The 27,468-nt window shown below is 37.0% G+C and overlaps 1 protein-coding gene across 6 annotated transcripts in view; it reads right to left on the bottom strand.

Moving 5' to 3' along the window:
* Positions 1 to 3,358: 3,358 nt before the first annotated feature.
* ANKIB1 (ankyrin repeat and IBR domain containing 1) overlaps positions 3,359 to 27,468 on the bottom strand; it is a 138,356-nt gene continuing 114,246 nt past the window's right edge. For 2 of the 6 annotated variants that reach the window (XM_036863470.1, XM_036863471.1), the window contains exons 10-19: positions 25,417 to 25,547; positions 19,833 to 19,967; positions 18,780 to 18,866; positions 18,624 to 18,690; positions 16,431 to 16,576; positions 14,887 to 15,065; positions 13,997 to 14,048; positions 10,099 to 10,213; positions 6,895 to 7,028; positions 3,391 to 6,537 (exon numbers count right to left, since the gene is read on the bottom strand). In XM_036863470.1, the coding sequence (XP_036719365.1) occupies positions 5,797 to 6,537; positions 6,895 to 7,028; positions 10,099 to 10,213; positions 13,997 to 14,048; positions 14,887 to 15,065; positions 16,431 to 16,576; positions 18,624 to 18,690; positions 18,780 to 18,866; positions 19,833 to 19,967; positions 25,417 to 25,547 (1,787 nt within the window). In that variant the 3' untranslated portion in view covers positions 3,391 to 5,796. Of the gene's footprint in view, positions 6,538 to 6,894; positions 7,029 to 10,098; positions 10,214 to 13,996; positions 14,049 to 14,886; positions 15,066 to 16,430; positions 16,577 to 18,623; positions 18,691 to 18,779; positions 18,867 to 19,832; positions 19,968 to 25,416; positions 25,548 to 27,468 lie in introns of all 6 variants that reach the window. The other 4 variants (XM_036863467.1, XM_036863466.1, XM_036863469.1 and 1 more) reach the window with 4 other exon arrangements.

Genomic DNA, 27,468 nt, shown 5'->3' with positions numbered 1-27,468 from the left:
CCTACTAAACCAGTGGCTTTACTTTAGGCAGTGAAGATATACACAAAATATCCCCCAAAGGTAGCTACTAATTTTTCATGTAGATTTAAGATACTTGCTGCTACAGTCAGGCTAGCTGTGACCTCTAATATACCATTTGTTTGACTTGCAAGGCCTGTTGGGCCCATGTTAATTCTCCAATGCCAGGTGACCCACCCCAAAGTGGAGATGTCACATCAGTGAGTCCCAAGGTCTCCATGGGTCAGGCACTCAGTTTCAAGAAGAGCCCAGGAGCCAGTTACTAGCTGCCTTTCTCCAAAATGGTGTACTAGGTGGCTGTGTCAGGCAGGTGGCAATGTTGTGCTGGGAAATGGCTTGAGTACTTGGGCTGCCACCAAGTCTTTAACACAAGGAATGATTTTACTTTCTCCTCTTGGAATTCTACATTGTTTCTGTTGGACCACCAGAGAGGGGACAAAGAGGCAGAATGGGGAGTGATGTATGCTCCACTCTCACCTCTCTACATGTAGCAGTCCCTAAATGGGAGATGCCACACCGATACTTATGAGACAGTTAACTGTGGGCACATAATCGTCAATTCCATTAAACATTCAGATTTGGGAGCGGCATTATATTCAATCAGCCAAAGGGCCCCACCCACAAGGGAAGCCTCCCTTCCCCTCTATGGAGTGTGTCCAAATTCCTTTCTCCCGGCTGAATAGTCTAAAATGCTCTTGAGTCAGGAGCTACATACAGCAGGTGGCAAATGGATGCCAGATTACCTTGTCCCTCAGCCGAGAGGGTAAGGAGCCCAAGAGATGGGGGAGGCAGGTCTGTGGGGAGTACACTTAATTGTTGCCCTGTTCTCCCCCCTTAGCCCCTCGCTCCAGGGCCAGTGCCTGAACACTGGCACAAATACCTCTCCTACAACAGTGGTGACACACGTCAACATCCAGAGAGAACAGGGCCCATGGGCTACTTTCTTCCCCACATACACCTCCGCAATTACCTGGAGTCCTTGGCACCTTCTGTCCCTCCTGCACCCGGCGCTTCATCCTCACATCCTCACTGCCGTCAGGGGTCAGGGGTCACGGGCCAGGGCGTAAGCGTAGCCTGATCTGCATTTCTGGGCAAGGCTTTGCAGTCACTTTTGCATTTGAACAGTGCTGGACTGCTCGTAGCTCAACCACATGAACTTCTCATGTTTTTGGTCCACTCAAAGCTCTCAATCAAAGAGCAAGGTTCTTGTTGCTGATGACATTTAGTTCACATTTGGGGGCTCCCTGATTCAGCAGCCACAGCCATACTGCCTTTCAGGTAGGGCCGCAAGAATTGCTGTTTTGTCATGAAAACTTTCCTTCCTGTCTGCCTGCAGGAGTTAGCAACAATCAAGGCACCATTTGGACAGGGCAGCTTGTTTCAACCCTACTTCTTTTCGTTAAGCCTGTAAACATTGGCTCAACTCCTGTTCAGTAAAACGTAGGACAGCGGGAACCCTTATCCTTCCCCCACCTCTTAGCTATCTCTTGAGTGAGAGCATTCACTACCAGACAGATTCCGGGGACTCTTACATTCCCAAACCTGGCCCAACGGTTCCTCTTCTACAAAATCATGTCTCTTTCAGCATTCCATTCCTCGCTGCCAAAATCATCAGGTCTGGGATTTGATTTTATCGAGTTAAGTTAGCCTGTCAGAGTTTCGTGGATGCTGACAGAAGACACAAGACCCTGGGTCAGAGGCAAAGGCCTTTATCACTCAGGGCACAGCATGCAGAATGAATGTCAGCATACTTGTGCCAGTTCCTCAAGTCCCCAGTTCCACAGGGGCAACACAATGGGCCCAGATGAATGCCAAGTGTGCAGGGGGTTTGTGTCGCAGCTGCGGAACAGAGTGTGAGGAATCCAACACTTTGACAGCAAGCCTGCTCCTTGTCCTCAAGCTTACTAGCTATATAAATCCTGAGAAGTGGTCCAGGCAAAACTCTTGCCAGGCCTTGCAGTCTTGGCACCCTGAGCAAGCACATAAGAAGCCCAGGAGAACTGTACTGTCTCATCTAATAACTACCCTTCTCTATATTGTATTTTCTTCACTCCTTCATGAATCTCTCTCTCAGCCTGTCTGTAAACTGATGTCTTGTGCAGGCTAGGCCATTATGCAATGGCTGGCTAAGAGATGATATATAGCCTGATCAGGAATATTTTCAAATTACAGTTTTAAAGACAGAAGAAGAATAATTTCTTCAAAAGTTTGGCCATCACTCAGTTTGTCAGCCACCTGTCAGTCTTAAGTGCAACAGAGAGCTAAATTTAGGAAACTTTTCTGGTCCATCTTTCTTTAAGAAGTACGACTACTCCCAGTTCCTAAAATAATGACAGCCATGTAATAATCTAGAAAGAGCCACTTACATCTTTCTAGAAAGAAATCTATTCTAGAGAGAAGGGGATAATGATTGACAAGGCAATAATATACTGTTGCTAAGGTGACTGTTGCTAAGGTGACCTAGGAACTATGCCCATAGTCCAGGGCTGAGATACTACTACTCAGCCCAAGAGCCAAGCACATGAACACTTTTCTCCTATGGAGTTTTTGTTTCAGCCTTAAAAAAAAGAACCCCCCCCCCCAAATTTGTATTATCATGTAATATTTAGGTTCCAAGATTTTACTCTTTAGTGATTTACTAACTATAACTTTTAAAATTATGACCAAACTTCAATAAGTCTCAGATTTTAATTCATAATAGGTAAGCAGCAATATTTGAGGACTAAAAAGGGAACAAAAATGAGATCAGTGGCTGCAATAAACATGCATATGGACATTGGAGCTAAGCTTGAGATCCACTCAATGAAAGGCACAAATAAGACGACGACTCTTGGTGGTTATCACGGGCACATCCTGTGAAGCACCTGCCGGTGGCCTGGAACTTGTGCCTGTGCACTTTGAAGTTCAGATGCCGAGGGGTGTTGTAATAACTCAGATGGGAAAGAATAATAAAATGATTGAGAAGCAGGCATTTCTATTCATATGGCATAAAAAATTTTCCTATCCTAAGCAATTTCACAAAATATCTTAAATTTCTATTTTACTGTATGTTTCTATTAGAGATTTCAAGGAAAAATCACAACTTTTCTTCTGAAATCTACAGTGATCAAAAATAATGACTGTTGAAGTCACAGTGTTTTAACGCATTGTCATGCAATGTTTTGGACTTATCTCTGGGGTATAAATTGCTCAGTAAGTGGGCTAGTGTAAAAAATATTAGGAATTAATCTATTACATGTAAGAACCAAATCAATCCCATCATACTGGAGGGAATTTAACTTGAAAAAGATCAGCTTCCTGACTTGGTTAAACAAAGTCTATAATGTAATGAGACAAAAGTGAAGTAGTTTAAGTAATAAATGTTTAATCAAAGAATTTTACATATTATTAACAGCATTCATTTGGCTAAACATCTACACGTTTGTAGAATCCTACTGTATATAAAGTGGGAATGTATCAAGTATAGACTATGAAAGTGCAAATAACAAGTCAAGGTTAGAGTAATTTTTTTTTTTTTTTACATTATAAAATTAACTTGTTTACAAAATAGGCTTTGCCAAACTTTATTTCTGAATTGTAAAGTCAATGACTATGTTTTTAAAATATGTACCAAGGAAATACAAATTGGATAATGATCGTTTTCATGCTCAGGAGAGAACACCACAGAAACACAGGGTACTGCACAAGTGAGAGGAACCAGAACCCACGGCTATACTGTCTGCACACAGGGCACTCTTTCTCACCTTACTGCAGCTTTGCAAGGCGCCTCAATGTGATACAAAGGCTCTTTCTATTGAAAAATTACAACTTGATCTAAAAACTGATTGGTGTTGATATTTTCAATCCAAAATAAATTTGTAAAAAAATCCTTTAATGGACTATTTCAGTTTAATATACAGTAATACACTGCAGATAAACGTAATATTTTCCCCAACTAATTTTAAAAGGGATTGATATCAATGTTTCTGATAATTGGGGATGTAAAAACTAATGTGGACTTTTGATATCCATGGCATAGGAGCAATTCCCACACAGTTTATCCTAAGGGAACAGGGGAATATTAAATACTCTAATATAATGTCTGAGCCATACGGTTTAAAGTACAAGAAAATTTCAAAAGTGGGGTTTGGGAAAAAAAAGTAATCGAAAACCACAATTACAACTCATGTGGATATCAATACTAATATAACCTTTTACCCAGCCCAGGACTTGCCTGTACAAACTTAGTACTGAAATTTTGGTATCTGTAGATTTCTGATAAGAATCTGGCAAAACATTAAATGGAGTATTACGTATCTATTTTGCTTATGTTATGCTAGTTTTGATAATATGTAAGTAAAACAGCCATTCCAACAGTTTATTCTAGTTTTAATTACACACTGTACCATTGTATCTTAATTACAACTAGGACCAGTATTTTCTTCACAGTAAGACACTGATAACTAGGAAGTTGATTTTTTTCAACACTAAACAGTAATCACACAGCAAATGAGTATTGTGCAATACAACAAACACGTCAGCATTTGCGATTTAGGCAAACAAACCGATTGAACATTTAGTTGTTATATTTACTGTAAAGGCAAGGCCATGGGTGGTTTTATGGAGGTCTTTGCAATTCATACAGCATAGTTACTTCGGAAGAGACACTGAAATCTGAATTACTTACTTAACTGGCAACTATCCATTTAGGTTAGGCAAAGGCACGGTAACATGTTGCGCAGGATGTTTTATTGAGTTTTTTAATAATTGTGGGATTTACTATAACTCATGAAAACTCCACTTTTTTTCTATTTTATAAAACACTTACCATTAAAAGTAATTGCACCCATTAGTAATTAGAATGCACTGTAAAATTGTGAAAACAAAGAACTATGATTGCACTTCCAATAAAGTGTCTCTTAAAATACAGCACCGCTGTTGCTAATCAACTGTACTTTAATATTAAAATAAACTGTTTTTAACAGCAGCATTAGATTTAGTTAACTTAAGCTACAGGCTACATTTATTTAAATGCAGTCTCCATGGCAACAAAAGCCCATTAAATTCTGGAATATCATTGCTACCAAGTGGCACCTTTTACTTCCGAGAAGGCTGAGACTGCTCTGGAGCCCTCCAGGACACCGCACACCTGAACGCCTTGTTAGCGCACGAGTCAGAGTTTGGCACAAGTGGACTGTAAATAGACATGAAAAGAGATCTTTGATTCATGTGAAAATTAAAATGAATTACACTGTGGTAGATGCTGCACTAAAGGGAAGCCTTGGATACCTCAATTCACACTGCTCAGACAAAAAGGAAGAAAGAAAATTACGGAAGAGCACAACGAGATGGAGGAATGAAATGTTACTAGATCTGTCCAAAATAACTTCTAAAATGAAGAAAACTTTTATTTTTTTAAAAAGGAAAAACCACCCAAGGATTGGAGAGTAAGCCTTTAACTTAAATGTTCAATTTAAGTATTGCTGACCTTAGGCTAAACAGAGGACTGCATTTTCTTAAAATGTGGAATCTAACCTATTTATTTCATTTGTGTTTCTCCCTCCCACTCTTCTGTTCGTCAGCAAAAAGGGGAAAAGCTATCCAATTAAATACAAAAGAAATTCCTTGTAAGGTTAAAATCAGAAATGAAGCTACCATTCAAGGGAACTTCTTTGTATTTAATTCTAATGTCAGTGGTTTATAATTAGTTGGAATTAAGTGGATCAAATCTCTATAAAGCATATTCCACTAGCACACCATCTGCACCTGCAATTCATTTAGAGCCCCGAGGTGTGCAGCTCACACTAAATGTACTTGTTCAGGCCAGTCACTTGAGGTTTGAGGTGTTTGACTCGAAACATCAGAACCATCCCCCTTGTTGGCTGCCTCATTACCACTGTTGCCAGCTTGAGATGCTGTTTCCCCAGCCAGAATGTTTCCTTCCAAAGGATTTTCTTCTTCTATTTGGGTTCCTCTACCTTCACTGACCACAGCATCTTCAAACACTGAATCTTCTGGCGGCATCAGTTCCACATCCCTCACACCTTCTGACTCATCTTTGACACAGGGGAGCTGGGAATCTGCACTGATTTCTGTAGCTGCTGGAGGAATCAGGGCGATACTCTGAGGGTTCATGTCATGAAACCAAGCCATAATATTGCCAAGAAGATTGTCATTGATGTTGGCGTCCTGGTCAGCTGAGTCAGGGTCACTGGATGAGGGATAGAATTCACTTCTCACCTCACTGAGAGGGTGTGAACTCAGGGTGTCAGTTGAAAATGGGTCACTTTCTGCTCCTAGTCTCATGAGGCTGTTACCAAGTTCCAACAGCTCAGAACTGCTCAACGCAGCCCGAGGGCTATCTGTGTTCCTGGGGACGGAGTCCAGCCTGGAAGGTAAAGAGGTGCCTATCGCTCCTAACGATGCTTCATTACTGAGAAAGTCTCTATTTTCTTCATTGATGGCTAGCCCAGATTCTTGCAGAGATAACTGTATTGCAAGAAGTATATTGGGATCGTCTTCATCCAAGGAACTCAGAGCCTGAGGCAACAGAAAGTAAAATTACTTTAAAATTTAAAAGGAAAAATGATTGAACCCAGTGAGGTCTACCACTGTTCTTTTACCAAACAGATAATTAATAGTACCTCTATTTATACAGAAGAATTATCTGACCTACTCAAATCTTATTTTAATTTTCTTCTTGTGGATGCTAAAGGGAAAAAAAAAATTACTTAAGGTAAATCTGAAATAGAAGAATCTTTCCCTGTAGTACATCTCTGAAGCAAAGATTTCAGAATGGAAGGAAGAAAAAGGAAAGCAATAGAGGTAAAAATAGGAAGCCAGGCTAAACAGAGAAAGAGCAAAAGCAGGGGCAACGAGGCTGCCCAGAAAGGCTACCTGAAGAGAGTCCTGGTTCTCAGAGTGACTGGCGGGGGTGTAGTCGTGCAGGGAAGAGCTGTGCAGTGCGCTCATAGACGCAGAACTTACCACGGAGGTGCCAGGCCTGTGGCCACCGCCACCTTCCGGGATATCTGTTCAAAGCAAGTGGTGCCAGAGATAATTTAGTCATACAAGATCTCATACATCTTTTTATTTAAATTGATGATTTCTCTTTGAGTGCTGGTGAAAACCTGTGTTCACAAGTTCACTTAATCTTTCAGAGATTTCTCATCCATATTTGTCTCATCATAAACAGCAATATATATCTAACACTATTACTTCAAATCCATGATCATTCTTCATATTTTTGCTTGCATTATAAACGGTTCTATTCACAAATACAAGTGCTACCAAGTGCTCTTTTTTTTCCCCTTAAGCAATAAGAAAGATGTTTTAGTTTTCAGAGTTCTTAAAACTACAGAAGGACTCTGCTGGTGGCACAGTGGTTATCCGCCTGCCAATGCAGGGGACACGGGTTCGATCCCTGGTCTGGGAAAATCCTACATGCCGCAGAGCAACTAAGCCCGTGTGTCACAACTACTGAGCCTGTGAGCCATAACTACTGAGCCTGCGTGCCTACAGCCCGTGCTCCGCAACAAGAGAAGCCACTGCGATGAGAAGCCAGTGCACCGCAAGAAGGAGTAGCCCCATCTTGAGGCCTGTCGATCCTGATTTATTAAAGATGATCTGCTGACACCATAGTTTGAAGATTTTCAATTAATAATTTAATATTTAAAGCTGATAATTAATATAATTTATCTTTAACACCAGAAATTTAAAAAAATGTTGATAGGAGAACTGAGGCTAGGAGAAAAATATTTCATGAACACAATAACAGTAATCAACAGCTACAATTTATTGAGTGCTCACTAGGTGCTATTAGTACTTAAGGCTTTTACACTTATTATCTCATTTAATGCTCACAATAAGCCCACAAAGTGATATTATTATTATTGCTTTTTTTAAAAAAACAATTATTTATTTATTTATTTATTTATTTGGCTGCCTCAGGTCTTTTTTTTTTTTTTTAAACATCTTTATTGGAGTACAATTGCTTTACAATGGTGTGTTAGTTTCTGCTTTAGAACAAAGTGAATCAGTTATACATATACATACGTTCCCATATCTCTTCCCTCTTGCGTCTCCCTCTCTTCCACCCTCCCTATCCCACCCCGCTAGGTGGTCACAAAGCACCGAGCTGATCTCCCTGTGCTATGCGGCTGCTTCCCACTAGCTATCTATTTTACGTTTGGTAGTGTATATATGTCCATGCCACTCTCTCACTTTGTCACAGCTTACCCTTCCCCCTCCCCATATCCTCAAGTCCATTCTCTAGTAGGTCTGTATCTTTATTCCCATCTTACCCCTAGGTTCTTCATGACCTTTTTTTTTTCCCCCTTAGATTCCATATATATGTGTTAGCATGTGGTATTTGTTTTTCTCTTTCTGACTTACTTCACTCTGTATGACAGACTCTAGGTCCATCCACCTCACTACAAATATCTCAATTTCGTTTCTTTTTATGGCTGAGTAATATTCCATTGTATATATGTGCCACATCTTCTTCATCCATTCATCTGATGATGGACACTTAGGTTGCTTCCATGTCCTGGCTATTGTAAATAGAGCTGCAATGAACATTTTGGTACATGACTCTTTTTGAATTATGGTTTTCTCAGGGTATATACCCAGTAGTGGGATTCCTGGGTCGTATGGTAGTTCTATTTTTAGTTTTTTAAGGAACCTCCATACTGTTCTCCATAGTGGCTGTATCAATTTACATTCCCACCAACAATGCAAGAGGGTTCCCTTTTCTCCACACCCTCTCCAGCATTTATTGTTTGCAGATGTTTTGATGATGGCCATTCTGACCGGTGTGAGATTTATTTATTTATTTGGCTGCCTCAGGTCTTAGTTGCGGCACCCAGGCTCTCTAGTGGCACGTCGGCTCTAGAGTGCGCAGGCTTAATTGCCCCGAGGCATGTGGGATCTTAGTCAAACTTACGTCCCCTGCATTGGAAGGTGGATTCTTAACCACTGGACCAGCAGGGAGGTCCCTATTATTGCTTCTTTAGAATGAGGAGACCAAAGCTTGGAGAGGGTAAGTGACTTGACTAAAGTTTCACACCGATAAGCAGCAGAGCTGGGGTCATGAACTCAGGTCTGTCTGATTCCACAGCCCATGTTCTTTTTTTTCTCCCCCTCCAGTCAAGTCTTTACTGGGGCCCTTGCTGCAGCAGAGGGGAGTGAGAACAAACAACAGGTTCCCTAACAAACAACAGGTTCCCTTGCTTGCTCGCTCCCCAAGGGGAGGCGAGCTTGTTCTTTATATGGGGGGAGGGTAGGGGTGTGTCCAGTGTGTGTGTGGGGGTGGCTTAGGTGTTTTGCCCACCCCTCTGGGGGTGTTGAGTGCAGGCGGCATGCGCAGTACCCTGCCTTTGCTCCCAACACCCTGTTTTTCCTCCCCGCTATTCAGAAGTGGCAGTTGAGTTTTTTGGTCTTTTGTATCTTTTTGTCCATAATTTGTCCCAACTGCACATGCACGCAGTTATTTTTAGTCCCATATAGTTTCTTTGTATTTTGTTGCTCAGAGAGAGGTGTGTCCAGGTGCAAGCATTGCAGCACTTCAGCAAAGGGTCCCAGGTCCCAGCCTGTCTCATTTTTAGTGCTTTTTTTTTTGCCACCCATGTGTCTTTCTGGTGAAATTGATGCTGGCTAAGGGGCTAGCTAGGGGATCTCAGTTCTCTCCACATGATCTCTCCATGCTATCTCTCCACATTGGCTACTTTGGGCTTCCTCATAGCAGTCTGGCTTGGTCCCAAATGTAAGTGTCCCAGATGAAGAGAGAAAGCAAGGCAGAAACTGTATCCTTTTTGTGACCTAGCCTCAGAAGTCACATAGCATCTTTTTGACTGTACTTGATGTACCAAGGCCAGAGTCCATGTGAGAAGTTATGGGATAAAGGACACACAGGGAAGCCATTAACTGCACAGCCCATGTTCTTAATCGCCCTGGTTTTCTGTACCCTGTGATATTAGAAGCATCTGCATGTTGACTGTATATCTAAATTACAAACTGTTTCACAAATATTTAGATTAGCCACTTTTAAGAATAAATGCAAGAGAACTAAGAGATTAAAACAAACCCAACGCAAGAACTCACCTAAAGTGCTTTCACTTGGCTCATCAGGGTCTGGAGGATTACTAAGCATACTGTGCACATCTCCTCGACGGCGTTGTTGTCTGTGCCTCCTCCGATACTGAAATTCAGCATATTCCTGCATAAACCAAAGGTTATAAAATACAGGAGAGCATGCAAATTTTTAAATGCAAATAAAACAAACAATACACTTTTTTTCTAGGAAAAAAATGTGTGATTTTATATACATATTATAAAATCACTTGGCTTTAGAAAAAGAAACTGCAGGTATTGCCATGCCAAGGAAACAGAAACGGTAAAATGGAAAAAGAAAAAATTTTAAATAGGCGTTATAATTGTCTGGATAAATTGGGAATACTTGCAAGCTCCAATGCTAGATCATAACTGAGCCTTATTTCATATGCCTGGGTCTTGTTATCTAATATTATAACTAATACCAGAATGATTTTACTAATAAAAGTTAGGCCCTCTCTGGAGGTCTGGTTTTAAAAAAAATGACTGTGATATATGCAACAGAAAATAAAAGAAAAAAGATAAAATAAAGAAAAGCACTAACAGTTAAGTACTTGTTAGATTGTTGGATTCTGTATTCTTTGGGACTACTATATACCATACTCACATCAAAGAAGAATATGAGGTTACCTTTAAAATAAGATGTTACTTGGCTTCCTTCCTATATTAGTTAATACGTGGGGTTATCTACAACCCAGGCAGGGGGAAGTGTTTTCTATTTAGCATATGGGAAGAACACAGATTTGGGCAGATGTCCCTGAGTTTATTTTACATTTGTGATAATAGTTTAAAGTGGGTTTGCTATCACCAGAGGCAGAACCTGGGCCTACCTGCTATTATCTGCGTACAAATGTACTTTTCCAGATTTTAGCGACAGAAGAGACGAGAAGACAGGCCAGTGTGCCTGACACCAGCATAAAAAGGCTAATTTTGAGAATCGTTATAGACTCTTTCAGTGATAAACACTAAAATACTCAGGTTTATGATTATCTCTAGAATATTCAAATATGCTTATGTTGTGAAAGTAACTGGAATAAATGAAAATAAGTTTTAAAACCCCAGTAAAACTTTTACATCATACAACTCTGGTTAAATTTATTCAAATTCCTTCATCTACGTAAGCAGTTGGACCCTAATTAAAGAATGGAAGGCATTCTACCAGGTTAGAAACAAATGAACGTAAGATACTACAAGTGCCCAGAGAGATTATTCAGGTTCTTTAAATTTACTGCTGAGCTGGGGTATCATTTCCTCTTTTCCTGGAGGCCCATGATCCAAAACTGGATGACTGTTAATGTGTCATCATAGTTCACTAGACCACTGAGGACTACCACGTTTCTCAGACAAAGATGGCAAGAAAACATTATTTCAGTTAAGATTTATCTTTAGGGAGAATTTGTTTACTTTGTACACTTGTTGATGGTACAAAGTTACTCTGAATTAAATAAATTATTTCTGACCATAGAATATACATATTTCCAATTGAAGAAAACTAAATGGTTAAAAAGCCTGTAAAAGAAACTTGTTATATTTATAATTATTCTGATAAAAAACTCAAATGGCGTTCTCTCACCACGCAACAGGCTTTAAAAAAATTGTTTTCATAAAATTAAACTTATCTGAAAATTTCCATGGATTCCTAAGATCTTCAAGTAAGCATATGAAAAGGCTTTAGTCGGGATACTCCAAATGGTTTGAGAGTGTTAAGGCTACAGAGAAGAGTGAGAAGTTCTAGGATTTATAGGGAAAAAAGCTTCCAGGAGTTTTTTTTTTTTTTTGTAAATTATAATAGCCACAATTTATTGAGCACCAATTTTGTTAGTGACTTAAACAGATGCTTTAATCCTTCCAGAACTTCCATGGGGTAGATATCACCATCCACAATTTAAAGATGAGAAATTAAGGAACACAGCCTAAGTAGACCTTAAGTTATAGGGCTAGACCTCAAATTCTGGTGTCCCTTAGACTTTTCGATCATGCTGTTTCCTCTGGGCTCCACTGCCTTTAAAGTGGCACAAAACAAATACTGATGCTTGTCAATGACTCATTCAATTTAGTTTTAAAAGAATAAGATGTAATTAACTTTAATGAAAAATATAAATTCAACCTAAAAGTCTACTGAAGTTTGGCAACATTATTTTTTTCAGAATGCATATGAAGGCAAAGAGCTAATTTTTATAGATATAATTTTAGCAGATACTTGATAGCCACACACTTGCAGAATTTTAAAGGTTCATACTGTGTGGTAATTCTTTAGATCTGCAATAAGGTTTACATAAAAGCTTGGTGTTCAATGTACCAAAGACTTTAAAGAATAGAAAACTGAAAGTGAATTAAATTATCCTTATAAAATTTATTAACTCATAAAAAGTAAATTTAAGAAAAATGTTATTTATAATTTCACAATTTTTAATCCCAAGGGAACAAGAGCTCAATAATTTTATTTATAAGTATTCACATGTGAGGTAGAAAGCCTGCCTACTTTTTTACAAAATGAAATGGTGTCAGTCATATTAGCAGACCCTCAATATTCAAGAGAAGTATTTTGAAATTACTGAAGTTATTGTCAGAGCCAGAAGCCGCAAGATGATGCATACATGACTGTGAATATACTGGTAAAGGTTTTATTTTTGCTAAATTGTGTTTCTACCTTGAAATACTGAAATCTTTCTATTCTTTTTTTGATAACTGAAGCTTGTTTATTCCTCCTTTTAGGTGGAAGTTTTCCATACTATTCCCCAAAGCTGAAATTACATGATTACATAAAAATATTCAAGCAGAGGGTCAGGTAAAGAAAAGGTTCATAATTTGTTTTACAACAGAAATTTCATTAATATATTAAAATTTTTTTAAAAAATTTAAGTGAATTTAAAATTTCTGTATCAGAGCTCTAAGTACAAATTCTTCCTCAAGTAAATCTTGTTTTGGATATATCTACCAATACAAAAGGCCACAAGGTGATTGCAAGTATCCTTAGCAGCTGAAAAGAGAAAGTGTCTGATTTAAATAAACCACAGTCATTTATGGATAATAATCAATTCCACTGTCTTTCAGTTGCAGACAACTTATGGGCTATAAATGGTAAAGGTTTCATAGTTTGTCCCGCTGCCTTCCAAGAATTAAGTTAAAAGGTTATCATAATATAAGCGTTGAATGGTATACTGTTGTATAAAGAACCAGAAAGTAGAGAGAACTGCTAAAACCATTTAAAATCAGACTCAACAGTGACAGTGGCAATTTAAATCTCAGAAAATAGCAATGTGATTAAGATTTTCACTTTATCTTATTTCTATTTGCAGCAAATGTTATTTGCAGTATTAGTATTTTAGACCTTCTGTATTTTAAGATGGTATATCAACAACAACAACAATGAAAACAAGAAGAGTGTGAAAATCTTAAAGAGAAGCAGAGAGCAACTATCAAAGCATTCTTTCTGCAGAAACACTAATGTCAAGTTTCCACCTTAGTAACTAATTATAAATCAATGCTAACAGGTTCTTGCAATAACTTAAAAAAAAAAGATTGTCTATTTAGGTTTTTAATAAATTCAGATTGAAACAATATTACAACTAGAAATGCATTTCTAATAAATAAAATTCATATTTCTGTTAATTAAAGATATTTTCCAAAAATGTAAGCTATAAATTGGCCTTCTGACTATTCAGTAATTAAAAATAAGAGAGGGTATGCATTTAATAATGTGATGATAATCCAATGAATAGGTAAATGTAGACTCTGCTGAGGCATTATTATTATAAAAGAAAGAAAAAAACATTGCTTACAATCTCAGTAGGATATTCAGAATAGATGAGGGTGCAAATGCAAGCAGGATTGCACTAAGGAAAACTATAACTAACCAAACCAAACCAAACCCGCACAAAACAATTACCTCAGGTGATGCAAATCCTAAATATTCCCAATCCCATGTTCCACCAGCAAAGCTACAAAGAAATTAGACATACCATTTGATTTATTATCAGTACTACAAAGTACAAACAATCAGACCCTTGCCCTTTGAACATTACTTTTAATTCCTCTGCTTGGAACTTGCTTAACCAAAGATCAACTACTGAATATAATTAAAATGATTCTTTCATTATTTCTTTCAAATTCTACATTGCTTTATGTTTGTATAAAATGGTGGAAAAATTAAAAATCACCATGCTATACCAGAGTATTTTACAATTGCTTCTATTTTTATTTTTAGGGGTTTATGTAAAAATAAGGGTCCAAGGAATTTCTAATGCTTATAATTAATATGAATAAGAAAATATGCTTCAATTTATAATGGCATAAGTAGTATAAGTGTCTGAAATAAAACAACCAAAACTCAACTGCTCTTTAATGGATGAATACGGATCACTTAAAAAACTTTACTAATATCAGATTTCTAATTTCTTTACAACTTCTTACCAAAAAATACAAATATGACCTTAACAATTTGGCAAGGCTTCCAAATTCTACATTATAAGATGTTTTTGACTATCAAAATGATGCGTTAGAATACTTGTTGAATTATGAGTTCACTTTAGTGTGAAATTTACCTAGCCTAATTTAGTCTGAGAAACTATACAACGAAAAACAAAAAAATAAAAAAAACAAAAACAGTACTGGGGAAAAAAAAAAACACCAAAAAGAAGTTAACATACTTTTATCAGCTATCCATATTTTAGGTATAAGTAACTTTCAGGAATATGAACCCTAGTTGGACAAAAAAATAAACCTGCTAGCATTTGTGGCTGGTGCTAGGATGAGTTCCATGGTGTGTATCCTTTTCACCTGCGTCTTGGAGCTTCTGGTGAGTCTGCAGGAGCAACTCCCCGAGCCACAGATGCCAGGAACTCTTGCCTCTTCTGCTGTACAAGGCATGCTGCCTTGATTATCTTGTGGCGGGGTGTGCGAAGGTAAGGCCTATTGACTTTTTGGGCAAGGTCTTCAGTGACCATCTCTAAGTCTGTCTATGTTAAGAAGAGGAAAAAAAAAAATTATAGGTTGAGTGGGTTAGTCAATAGCAAATCCAGTGTCCGTCTGGTTAAATCTAACTCCTCTGAAATCAGAAATTAATCCAAATTTTATATAACTTCCAATTTAACATGTGTTTCTACTTCGCACATTTTAGGAAAACAGCATTCATTCAATAGGCATTTATAGTAATGTAGTTGGTATGGATACAAAGAAGTAGTGAGTATAGTATAGCAGCTGTATAAAAAAAATTTATAATTTGTCTGTGTGAAAAAGAACTAATAAATTTCAAGGCATTGTACATGTAAGTGCCTGACCACATGGTACAGACTGTACGTAAATGCTGAAGGAATGTGAAGCAAGGCAAAACCTTTGTGATTTGGGGTTAGCTCTGGAAGGCCTCATGGAGAAAATGAATATTCAGCATTGAAGGAAATGTAAGATATAAATTAGTAGAGGGGAGTTCAAAGGGATGACATAAAAACAGTAGCAAGAGGAGAAAGTTTGGTGACTTCAAAAAAAAAGAGTAATGTACAATGAACCTGGTCAGCTACACTGATGTCAGTTTACTTACATGTTTTGTTTTGTTTTTTCAAGTACTCTTTAAGTTTTTCAGTTGTACTGTTAAAATGAACTGGCAAATAGCAACTTTCCCATCTAGTATGTAACGTGGTTTGTTTCGTTTTTGAAGATAAAATTCCTAATTACATAATCAGAGTTAGGCCAGATTTCAACCTCAACCAGTTTAAAATAAAGAAATAAATATGGGGGCTTCCCTGGTGGCGCAGTGGTTGAGAATCCGTCTGCCAATGCAGGGGACACAGGTTTGAGCCCTGGTCCGGGAAGATCCCACGTGCTGCGGAGCAACTAAGCCCATGCACAACTACTGAGCCTGCGCTCTAGAGCCCGCGAGCCACGACTACTGAAGCCCGCGAGCCTAGACCCCAAGCTCTGCAATAAGAGAAGCCACCGCAGTGAGAAGCCCGCGCACCGGGATGAAGAGCAGCTCCCGCTCGACGCAACTAGAAAAAGCCCACACACAGCAACGAAGACCCAACAGAGCCAAAAATAAATAAATAAAAGAAAAGAAAAAAAAAGAAAAAAGAAATAAATGTGGTAGGAAATGTTTGCATAGCTCAGAACTCATTCAAATCTGCACAGTGACAAATTCAAACATAAAGAAAATTTCAGTTTATTATTGGTAACTTTTCCTTTATTTAAAAACCATTCTAAAAACAGAAACAAAATTGTTTATTAATTACACTCAAGTAAGATAAACCTTAGTTATAAAGTGGTTGAAAAAGGAGAAAATCTGTTTTTCATAGTAACTGCATTTAAATTTAATAAAAAAGACATCTTACTTGCATGAGTTCAAAAATTTCTTTCTTTGTGCTTTTAGGTTCTAAGAAAAATCCATATGGATAAGAACACTTGAGAATGCGTCGAGTTTTTAAGAGCACGTGAACTGCATCTTCGATGAAAGTGGTATCTGGACAGCCTCCTTCAGCTATAAAGTAAACCAGGCAAAGTGAGAAATTTTTTTTTGCAAATACACTATTATAAAATTAAGCAACTAAGTTTTCGTAAAAGAAAGAAAAAAGAACAAGGATCCCTAAGAAGAAACTGCTTGAAGTAGCTATATGATAGTATTTATTTGAACTAGACTAAAAACCTACATAAAACACTCATACGTTTTGCATGTAGGTGACGACCTGTATGCATTTATAAATGGAGCACAGCCTGCAGTAGCCCAGGAGTACTGATGGCAGTCATGAAGGAATGCATACATTGATCCTGGATTCTGTTCTCACCCTGTGAGTAAACAAATCTAGCTCTAGGTCAACTCAAATGTTTTACTAAGTTTTTTAGGTTATCCCTAGTAGAATTCTACTCATTAAGAATTAGAACAAATGCCTTGCTAAGTTGCTTGCTAAAAAAAAAAAAGCCTAATTATAAATTATGCTTCTGCAAAAACAACATTGTAAGGTAAAAGACACAACATCCTGGGAAACAACTGGGTAACAAATGCTAGTTAATAAACACTCCAGGGAGAGAAAGAGAGAAAGGGAGGAAGAGTGGTTTTATTTCTTCCTTTCCAAATCTTCTATCTTTTAATTCTTTTTTATGTCTTACTATGCTGTCTAGAACCTCCAGAAGGTTGAACAGAAGCAGTAGTTTACACCTACAAATACTTATTTTATATTTAGTATGTTTTGGGCACTGTTCTAAGTATTAGAGATACGTCCGTGATGGAATAGACTGTAGAATCTGTGAGGACTTTTTCTTTCAATTTTTACTGTGGACAATAATACTTCAAGAGTTTGGTATTGGCTTGATATAGTTATGTCATTACTATAGTCTAAGAACTAGTAATTAACAAGAAGACTAAGCTGCTATTGATGCTTTTTGTCCCACTCTAATTTATTTAACTTATGGTTATTGTTTTAATTAGGAAGTTATCCTCATGAAAATGGTGTTAGTACTCATTACTTTTATAAAATGGAGCGAACACAAGGGTAATCGATTGCATTTTAGGCTTAAAACCTTTTATATATAAGCTGTGATTATTTTAAAAATGTGACTTTTTAGGGACTTCCTTGGTGGCACAGTGGTTAAGAATCTGCCTGCCAGTGCAGGGGACATGGGTTCGAGCCCTGGTCTGGGAAGATCCCACATGCCGCAGAGCAACTAACCCTGGGCACCACAACTGCTGAGCCTGCGCTCTAGAGCCCGCAAGCCACAACTACTGAAGACTGCGTGCCTAGAGCCCGTGCTCCACAACAAGAGAAGCCACCGCAATGAGAAGCCTGCGCACTGCAACGAAGAGTAGCCCCTGCTCGCCACAACTAGAGAAAGCCTGCACGCAGCAATAAGGACCCAAAGCAGCCAAAAAAAAAAAAAAAAAGTCACTTTTTAAAACAAACATGCCAGAACCTGTACTCTGTGCGGTCACTGTGAGATATTATATTCTAATTATGTAACTAGTATTCAATCCATTTTTAGGAATGTTCTTTTTGAACTTCCATTTTAGGAACCATAAGTAAGCCCTATCTCATGACTTTGCTTTTTGACTCCAATGTCTGCTATTTACCAGTGAGATGATTTCTCCCAAAACTGTACTTGACTTCCATTCTATATTAGGCACTCTGCTAAATTTTCTCAAGAATCTCTGGGAATTCAGTTACATGACAATTTGATGGCTTGTGAATCTTGCTCCTCTGACTAGGTCAGGGATGCCTTTTTGGGCCCATTCACTTTTCCCAACATTGTAGAGCATCATCAGCAGTGGCACAGAGTAAGCAAAACCATAATGTGTGTTTATCTGCCGGCAGCAGAGGTTGCACTAAGAGGAGCAGGCGAGGTAAGCAAGGTGGAAAATCTTACCAGAGGCCTCAAATGCTAAACTACACTCTGGGCTTCCGAAAACTCCAAACTGCCAAATGAGCAAATGGAGATAAGGTATTCTTTTAAGGGTCTTAACCTCCTACCAATGAAGTGACTTAAGCATAACAGCTATTTTATATTAATTATCACACATATCACTTATAACTTACTTTCTTTGAGAGCTCTACTCAATTGCTCCATCTTTTCTTTGGCTGTTTTAAGAAGGCGTTGCTCTAACTAAAAGAATAGAAATAAATAAATATATCATTTTCTTTATTTATTCACAACAGTAGAGTTCAGCACATTTGAAATGATTTGGGACATACCTGATAGCTATGTTCATGATTTTTAAATCTTGTGTAGTAGTGCATAAATCTGTCAAGTTCCTGAAATCGTTTGTGTTTTTTCTCAGCCTAGGAAACAAAAGTCCACAAATGACATTTATAAATAAAAGTACTAGCTATTAAAATTGTTTTTTTTGATCACTGCAAAATTTCATTAGTAACAGATAGTAGTGCATACAGATTTATCGATTATTTTGTTGAGAAAATAATAACCAATACATTTTAAATGCTTCCCAGAACAAAGTCTTGTATTTGTATTCTCTGTGACAAACCACTGAAACCGCAATTCCCAGAGTATAAGGTAAATATGTCTCTCAAACCTTATGTTCATCAGATCTTCAATGTTTTATTATGTTGTTTATTGTTATGGACTGAAATGTGTCCCCCATCAATTCATATGTTGAAGGTGCAACCCCCAATGTGACTATATTTAGAGATAGGGCCTGTGAGATGATAAAGGTTGAACAAGGTCATTAGTGTGGAGATCTAATCCAATAGGGCTGGTGCCCTTATAAGAGGAAGAGACAACAGAGCTTGCTCTCTCTCCTTCCTGTGAGGACATAGCAAAAAGATAACTGTCTATTAAGCCAGGAAGAGAGTCATTGCCAGAAACCGAATTGGCAGAAATCTTGATCTTGGACTTCCTAGTCTCAAGAACTATGAAAAATAAATTTTTGTTGTTTAAGCCACTCAGTCTATGGTATTTTGTTATGGCAGCCAAGCAGACTAAGATACTTATTATATGCAATAATATAATATTATATTGTTGATATAATGTTAAACTTGTTTTTAAGCCATTTTAGAGACATGCTGGGATATACGTCTTGTCTAATCTTCACCAATATAAAAAAAGGAAAATTAAAAAAAACAAAGCTCAAGTTTACAGAGCTATTTTGTTTAAATTAAAGGCTACTCTAAAGTGTATTGAATTTAAATGCCTCATTACAATAAAGATAGGAAAAAAAGAAACGAAAAACACTGCCACTGGTATTAAGTGGCTTAGTTAGAGATCTTGGCTTCAACAGTTCTCTTTACCTCCACAGTCATTTCCTTGGATTGTTCCTCCACATGCTGAATGACTTCATAGCGAGTACATCTGTAATAACCTCCTGTGGAAGAACTATGTTTTTTCCATTCTTCTAGGCAAATCCAGCAAAAGTCATACTTGCACTTCAAAAGAAAACATATATGCAAATATCGTCCCATGTTAGTATGCAAATTATTTTCTAATTTCTTGTCAACCAATTTGTAGAGATTAAACAATCCTGCCTGTGTGACCAGGAACAAATCTTCTCAAAGACACACCCTCTTCTTTTTGAGGTTTTCTCTGGAGACCTTATGTGCGCTATGGAAAGATGTGGGGGTAGTTTAAAATTATTGCTTATAAGGATAAATTAAAATCATAATATTATTAAGTAATCTCAAGAAAGCTTGAAAAATATCAATGGGATATTCTTTCCAAATAATAAAAACGATCCTGACAAATGTTTCATTTTTCAGGTGCATAGTAATCTTACCTTGGTCTATAAAGCTCCACCAGTGTATTGGAAAACTGTTGACTTTGACAAACTGATTTTTAAACTGGGAATAAGTTAAAAAGGCCTCTAATCAGAACAGCTAACATAAAACCTATTTCTCATTAAAAAAAAAATTCTCTTTCTTAATTACCATAATTTGCAGACAATGCCAAAAAATATGAGTATTCCAGTATGAAAATATATCCTTTTTTCTTTTAAATGTTTATAGATTTTGAGTCAGAGAGATCTTTCCAATTTAAATCTATGTTTTCTCCTGGTACTTTTAGAGTTTGTTTAAAAAAATATTTAAATCTTTGATCTGTTCAAAATTTATTTGGGTATTCAGTATGAATTAAACTTTTATTTTTTTCCACATAGCTGCCCAGTTGTCTCAATACCATTTACTGAACAGTCCATGTTTCTCTACTGGTTGGAGATGCCTCCTTTACCATATACTGAATTCCCATTTATGTGTCTATTTTCTGGGCTTTCTTTCTATTCTGTTTCATTGATCTGTAGATTCATGTACCAGCACCATGCTGTCTTAATTACTGAGCCTTTATAGTATGGGTTACTGTTTGACAAGGCTAGTTCCTCCTCACTGTTCTTTTTCAGAGTTTTCTGGCTCTTCTTACTTTGTTTTTCCATATGAACTTTTAATTAGCTTATCTAGATGCAGAAACAAAACCTGTTGGTATTTTTGTTGGAATCTTTCTACCCAAGAACTTTGTTATCTTTCCATTTGTTTGTCATCTTCTGTGTCCTACAGATAGGGGTCTTAACATTTTCTTCATGTAAGTCTTATCCATTTCTTAAGTTTCTTTCTAGATAAATGAGGTCTTCTCTTTCAGTATATATTCTATCTGAATGTTGTTGGCACACATGAAGGCTATTACTCTCTGCATATTACTTTTTTACTCTGCTAGTTAATTGAATTTTTATTGTTTGCAATAGTTTTTCAGTTGATTCTTGTGGGCTTTCTAGGTATACAATCATGCTGGCTGTAAAAAATGACAATTTTCCCACCTCATTTCTAATTTTTATATCCCCAATTTCTTTTCATTGTCAAATTATGTTGACTGGTATCTCCAGTCCAATGTTAATAATATTTGTGATGGGGAGTATCTTTATGTTGTTCTCAATTTTAGTGAGAGTACCTCTAGTTTCCCCACTAAATATCATGCTAACTTTTGGACTAAGATAGATTTATTTTTATCATGCTATTGCAATAAAAGGAAGAATCTATCTATTCCTATTTCTTTGTGTGTCTTATAAAGAATGGTTGTTGAATTTTTGTCAAAGGCCTTTTTGGCATCTACAGAAAGTTTACATGGTTTTTCTTCTTGTATCTATTACTAAAATGAGGTACAGTAATAGCTTTTTAAATATCAAACCATTCTTGTATTCCTGGAATAAACCCCACATGAATAATTATTCTTTTTTTAAAATTAAAAACATGTTTTTCATTGAAATATAATCGATAGTCAATTATTCTTCTAATGCACTCTGCTAGATTACATTTGCTAATATCTGTATTTTCCCCTCCAATATCTTATTTAGGACTCATGCATTGTTCTTCATAAATAAGACGGATCTACAGTTTTAATTTTTATAATCTTGTCAAGTGCTGGTATCAAGGTTCTACTCAGTTTATAATAATTTGAAAGTTTCCAGTTTTTTCCTTTTTTTCTTTTTGTCCTGGAAACAGTTCTATTGTGAAACTGTTAGGGCCTATTGCTTTTAAAGGAGAGATCATTGAAAAACTCTTTCTTCTACAGAGTGAGTTTGTTTGGATGTTTCTTCTAGAGTTAGTTTCAATAATTACATTTTCTTAGAAAATCAGTCTATTTCAAATCCAAGTTCAAATTTATCTGCAAGAGTTGAGCAAAGTTATCTCTTATTATTATTTTAGTTTGCTTTGTTTATTGATTAGTCCCCTTATTCCTTTTTTTTATAAATTTATTTATTTATTTACGGCTGCCTTGGGTCTTCGTTGCTGCACACGGGCTTTCTCTAGCTGCAGCCAGCGGAGGGCTACTCTTTGTTGCGGTGCGTGGGCTTCTCATTGCGGTGGCTTCTCTTGTGGTGGAGCATGGGCTCTAGGTGTGCGGGCTTCAGTAGTTGTGGCATGTGGGCTTCAGTAGTTGTGGCTCATGGGCTCTAGAGCGCAGGCTCAGTAGTTCTGGCACACAGGCTTAGTTGCTCCACGGCATGTGGGATCTTCCCAGACCAGGGATTGAACCCATGTGCCCTGCATTGCCAGGCGGATTCTTTACCACTGTGCCACCAGGGAAGTTCCAGTCCCCTTATTTCTTATATTGTGTATTTGAACTCCCTCACCCCCACATTTTTCTTATTGCAAGCTTTGTGGTTTGTCTTATTTTCTTCCTTCAGAAAACCACTTTTGGATTTATTTATTAGTTGTATTGTTTTTCAGTTTTTGACTCACTGATTTCTGATTTAAAAAAATTCTTCCTCCTTGTTTTCAAGTTTGTTTTTTTCATTTCTTGAGTCATATCCTTAATTCATTCCTTATTTTGTATCATTTTAAGTGAATAAGGCTACGCACATTTCTGAATTGCTTTAAATATAGCCCTCAGGTTCTGAAAAAGTAGTTATTTATAGAAATTCTTTAATTTCCATTTTATTTTTACTCACGAGTTGTTTGAGAGATTTAAAATTTCCAAATGAAAAGGCTTTTTGTAACTTTATTATTCATTTCTATTTTATTCCATTATGATCAGAGAATGTTGATTACACCACTCTATTTTCTGGATCATTACTTAGATTTTCTTTGATGATCAATGGTCAATTTTTTTGGTGAATGTTCCATGGGTACTTGAAAAGATGGCATGAGTCCATCTTTTCAGGATACAGAGTCTGAATATATAGTAATCAGATATACCTTAGTCATTATGTCAAGTCTTATCTTCACTAATTTTTTCTCTACCTGGTATGTCACGAACAGAGAGCTGAATTAAAGTCTCTGTCCTCATTTAGCCCTTCACAAACATGTACTTACACAATAAATCGTGTACTTGTTTCAAGCTTCTGACAGTATGCAAGTTCTTTTGTTGCCTGCTAAAAGCAAACCTTGTGCCTGATTTGATCCAAGTACCCTTCAGTACAGCTCCATTGATCTCTCAAAATTAGTGGCAAAACTTTCTACAAACAGCAAAATTTTACATTCTATGATAAGAAAAAGAATACAGAACTTTAATAATTTTTTATATTTTAGTTGCAGCATAGTTTTCCACAGAGCCAGATCAATAAAATTACTATAAGTGATTTAAAATGTGTAAGAATGCAAAATTTAAATAGCTTCCTGAAAATTATCTAAAGGGAAATGAATAAAGAGAGTTTTTAAAATAAATGAACTTATTTTTATAGGGCCAAACCTGTCATTCTTTTAAAATGTTTAACAATTTGATTCCAGAAAGTAAAAACTATCTACTGAGTAATAATCAATATTGAAGCATTAATAAAGGTATATTATGATTTAGTCATTGTGTTAGAAAATAGATTCAGAAAATAGATTCAATTACATATTACCTGTTGTCCCACCTTCACATTTTAAAAAAACTATAAAAGTATAAACACTTTCACTTCCTAGATGTCTTCTTTTATGTCATGAGAATTACTCATCAGTTTCCTTTGTTCAATGCAAATACTTCAGATGGTTAAATAAGACTACATTTACATAGTATGTAAGTAAATGTTTCTTTTATATGCAAAAGAAGTTTAAGCAAAATCTGTTTAAGATAAATTACCTTACATCATTAGCCTGATTAATTCATGAAAATATTCATTCACTCAATACATATCTATCAACTATTTACTGCTGGTAGGTGCTGTGACTGAAATAAAGGTAATGTTGGATCCCGCCCTTTTATTAGTAGCCCAACTGCTGATTTTTATGGTCAACGTGTATTTTGTTTTTTTACACATCTATGTAGTCTATATCAGACCGTCCAAGAAAAAACTAATATGGATGTTGGAGATAGGACTGCATATAAATGAAATAATTTTGGCCTGATCAGCTAAACTAATAAGCAATTCTGAGCATTTTACTCAGAACACTACTAAGTTTTTCTTCTTAGGAAATCATTACTGTCTCACTAAGACAATTCATTCATGTTAATTTATTATAATATAAAATCATCTGGTAACTGTCATTATTTTTGAAGTCATAATAATAATGATCATTAGCCTCAAGGTAAAAAAATCAAGAAGTACTTAAAGAGAAGATATTGATGTATTTTATTGAAATCTTAACTATGTGGGTTTCTTTCACATCCTAAATTAGAAAAATTATATTGCTCTTCTCTCAATAATTTTAAATAATTATTTTTATATACATGGCATTCCCAAGGAAAAGGAAAAAAACTGAGATATTACAGTTAAGCAAAAATGTTCATAGATGTAGGCATGGATTAATAAAATATTATTAACTTAATTCCAGAATATTTGTTTTAAATATGGTAGTTTCTTTCTATGCAACTAGGTCAGGAGGGTAGCCTTCTAACAGTAATTATTTATAATAATTTTTAGCCAAGTGACATTTTCATTTTCAATATAGTAATGAGTTACTTATTTAATTGATGATTTCATTAGCAAACCTAAAGTCTGCCCACTGTTTTGGGCACCTTTCTTATATAGACACCAGGATTTAAATTTGGACTTAGGGGGATTGCTTGGGGCCTGACTTGGACCTTGAGACTATGCTGTGTGCTCCAAAATCAGCTTTGCAAGAGATCTATGCAAGGTAGCACTCGATCATTTAACATTATTTATATATACACAAAACTCTCTCAGAATCCTCACTGGGGGAGTGGGTGACTGGGAGGGAAGGACTCAGGCATTTCTGATCTGGCCAAGTACCACTGAATCCTTACCTTTATTTTTAACATTCACCATGATTGTAAAATTTAGTAATATAAACCAACATTTATGTTATTTAACAAAGAATGTAGAATACAATCTTCTAGACTCCATCTGAAAGCCAATAAGATACCTATGCTTACAGCATTTCTTCTTTGGATTCACAATCAAATGAAGGTTCTAACTGCAAAGCATGTATTGTACAATCCTCTTTAACTTACCTTAGCACACTGCATGTGATTGCATCCCTCATTCTTCTGTATTGGAGACTTACAGTTAGCACAAGGCTTGGAGTTAGTTAACAACCAGAGACAATTGGCAGCATCCTCATAAGCTTCACTAACTCCCACAACTTTGGGATATAAAGCACAAATACAGAAATAAATGATTTAGTGTACAACTCCAGATGGAAAAACACTCAAAGTTTTCTTTGCAGGCTGTCTCTCAATTTTAAATATATACTTATTTTCCTATTAGGGTCTATGGCAAAGTTTTTACCCATGAAGGCTTCCCTGGTGGCGCAGTGGTTGAGAGTCTGCCTGCCAATGCAGGGGACACGGGCTCGAGCCCTGGTCTGGGAAGATCCCACATGCTGCGGAGCAACTAGGCCTGTGAGCCACAACTACTGAGCCTGCGCGTCTGGAGCATGTGCTCCGCAACAAGAGAGGCTGCGATAGTGAGAGGCCCGCGCACAGCGATGAAGAGTGGCCCCCGCTTGCCGCAACTAGAGAAAGCCCTCACACAGAAACGAAGACCCAACACAGCCAAAAATAAATAAATAAATAAATAAATAAATTTATATTAAAAAAAAAAAGTTTTTACCCATGATTATTTAAGACAAAATAAAAATGAATCCAATGACATGTCTGAAACTAAATTCATCATTTCCCCCAAATCTGCTCCTTTCTCTATCTCCTGTCCTGTTAAATGATATGATCATCTACCCAGAATCAATCCAGGAAGAGCATGATCTTGGATACCTTCCTCTTTCCCTCATCTACTGTGTCCCATTGATTCTATCTCTTCCTCTTTCATATCCATCTCTTCTCCATTCCCACTTCTTATTGCTTTAGCTAGGATCCTCCACACCTTCTTCCCAGACAATTAAAACACAGAAACCAACCTACCTCCCAGATCCTTCTCCCCCCACCCTCACAACCCACACTATATTGCCTCTATAAAGTGATCTTTTAAAAATACAAATCTTTAAATCTTCTAATTGTTCTCCACTGACTACAAGATAAAATCAAACTGTTTTAGCAAAGAATACAAAGCCCTTCATGATTTGGCCACTAACTACCTGGTAAGGTCCTCCCACCCTCTATCCCCACACCAACCCTATACTCTTCATCATCTTAAACTCTGTTTATTCTACGTTAATTTGAGATCTGCACTCTTAAAGAATGCCAGGGTTTTTAAAGACTCTAACTTTTACATTTTATGTTCTATAAATCTCCACCACCACCCATGCAGAGCTTTAGGAGCTGGAGAGAGTGGTAGACACATAATTTAAAAATTATTTTTTCCTGCAAGAATGACAGTAATGAAGTTTGTTTTCTAACTTCAAGTACATAGGGAAGTTCTACCTTTTCTTTACTGAAAGAGATGTCTGAAAATCAGTTTGAAATCCTTGAGAGTAGTCCATTCAGTTAAGACCCTCATTATATGCAGATATTCTAGGAAGGGTTGGGTAAGAGGTTAGCCCTACTGTTGAAAGCAGGGGAGAAATCAAAAGTTTTGAAGTTTAAAAGAAAAAGTTACTCAACCCCCAGATTTAAATCCCTGGAGAGGAAAGGCGACAAAGGTTTGGGCTGTCTGACCCCTGGGAACTGGCTCTGCATATGAACTGGAAGAGATGAGCACCAGCAACAGCCCTCTGATGGAGCCTAGCAGTGGAGGAGTGGAGGCAGGGGGTGTCTTGCTGCAAGGAACCCTGGGTGCCTACCGACTTAAGTTTGTGTCAACAACAGAACAGCAGCTACTGCTGGACTGTAAAGCACTGGTTTTCAATTCCACACAGCAGAGAGAAACAATAGCAGCAACGAACTGCTCAGACTCCACTCCATTTCTAAGGCCACTTGGTAGAAGATGGTTTGATTAGGGTGTTGGTGCAGAGAATGCTCAGATAATTTGGTGGAGAACAGGAGTTTCAGAAGGAACGTTCTATACTAGCTGTGAAGGTAATGCTGTTTACAAAGGGTATTGCTATAAAACCTAATCACTAAGTACAGTGTCTAATTTTTATTTAAAGTAGTGGCCTTTCTCCTCCCTTT

Source organism: Balaenoptera musculus, chromosome 9 (assembly GCF_009873245.2).
Source record: "Balaenoptera musculus isolate JJ_BM4_2016_0621 chromosome 9, mBalMus1.pri.v3, whole genome shotgun sequence".
In the NCBI taxonomy this organism is placed as follows: Eukaryota; Metazoa; Chordata; class Mammalia; order Artiodactyla; family Balaenopteridae; genus Balaenoptera; species Balaenoptera musculus.
This window is presented reverse-complemented; position numbering and strand designations above follow the sequence as displayed.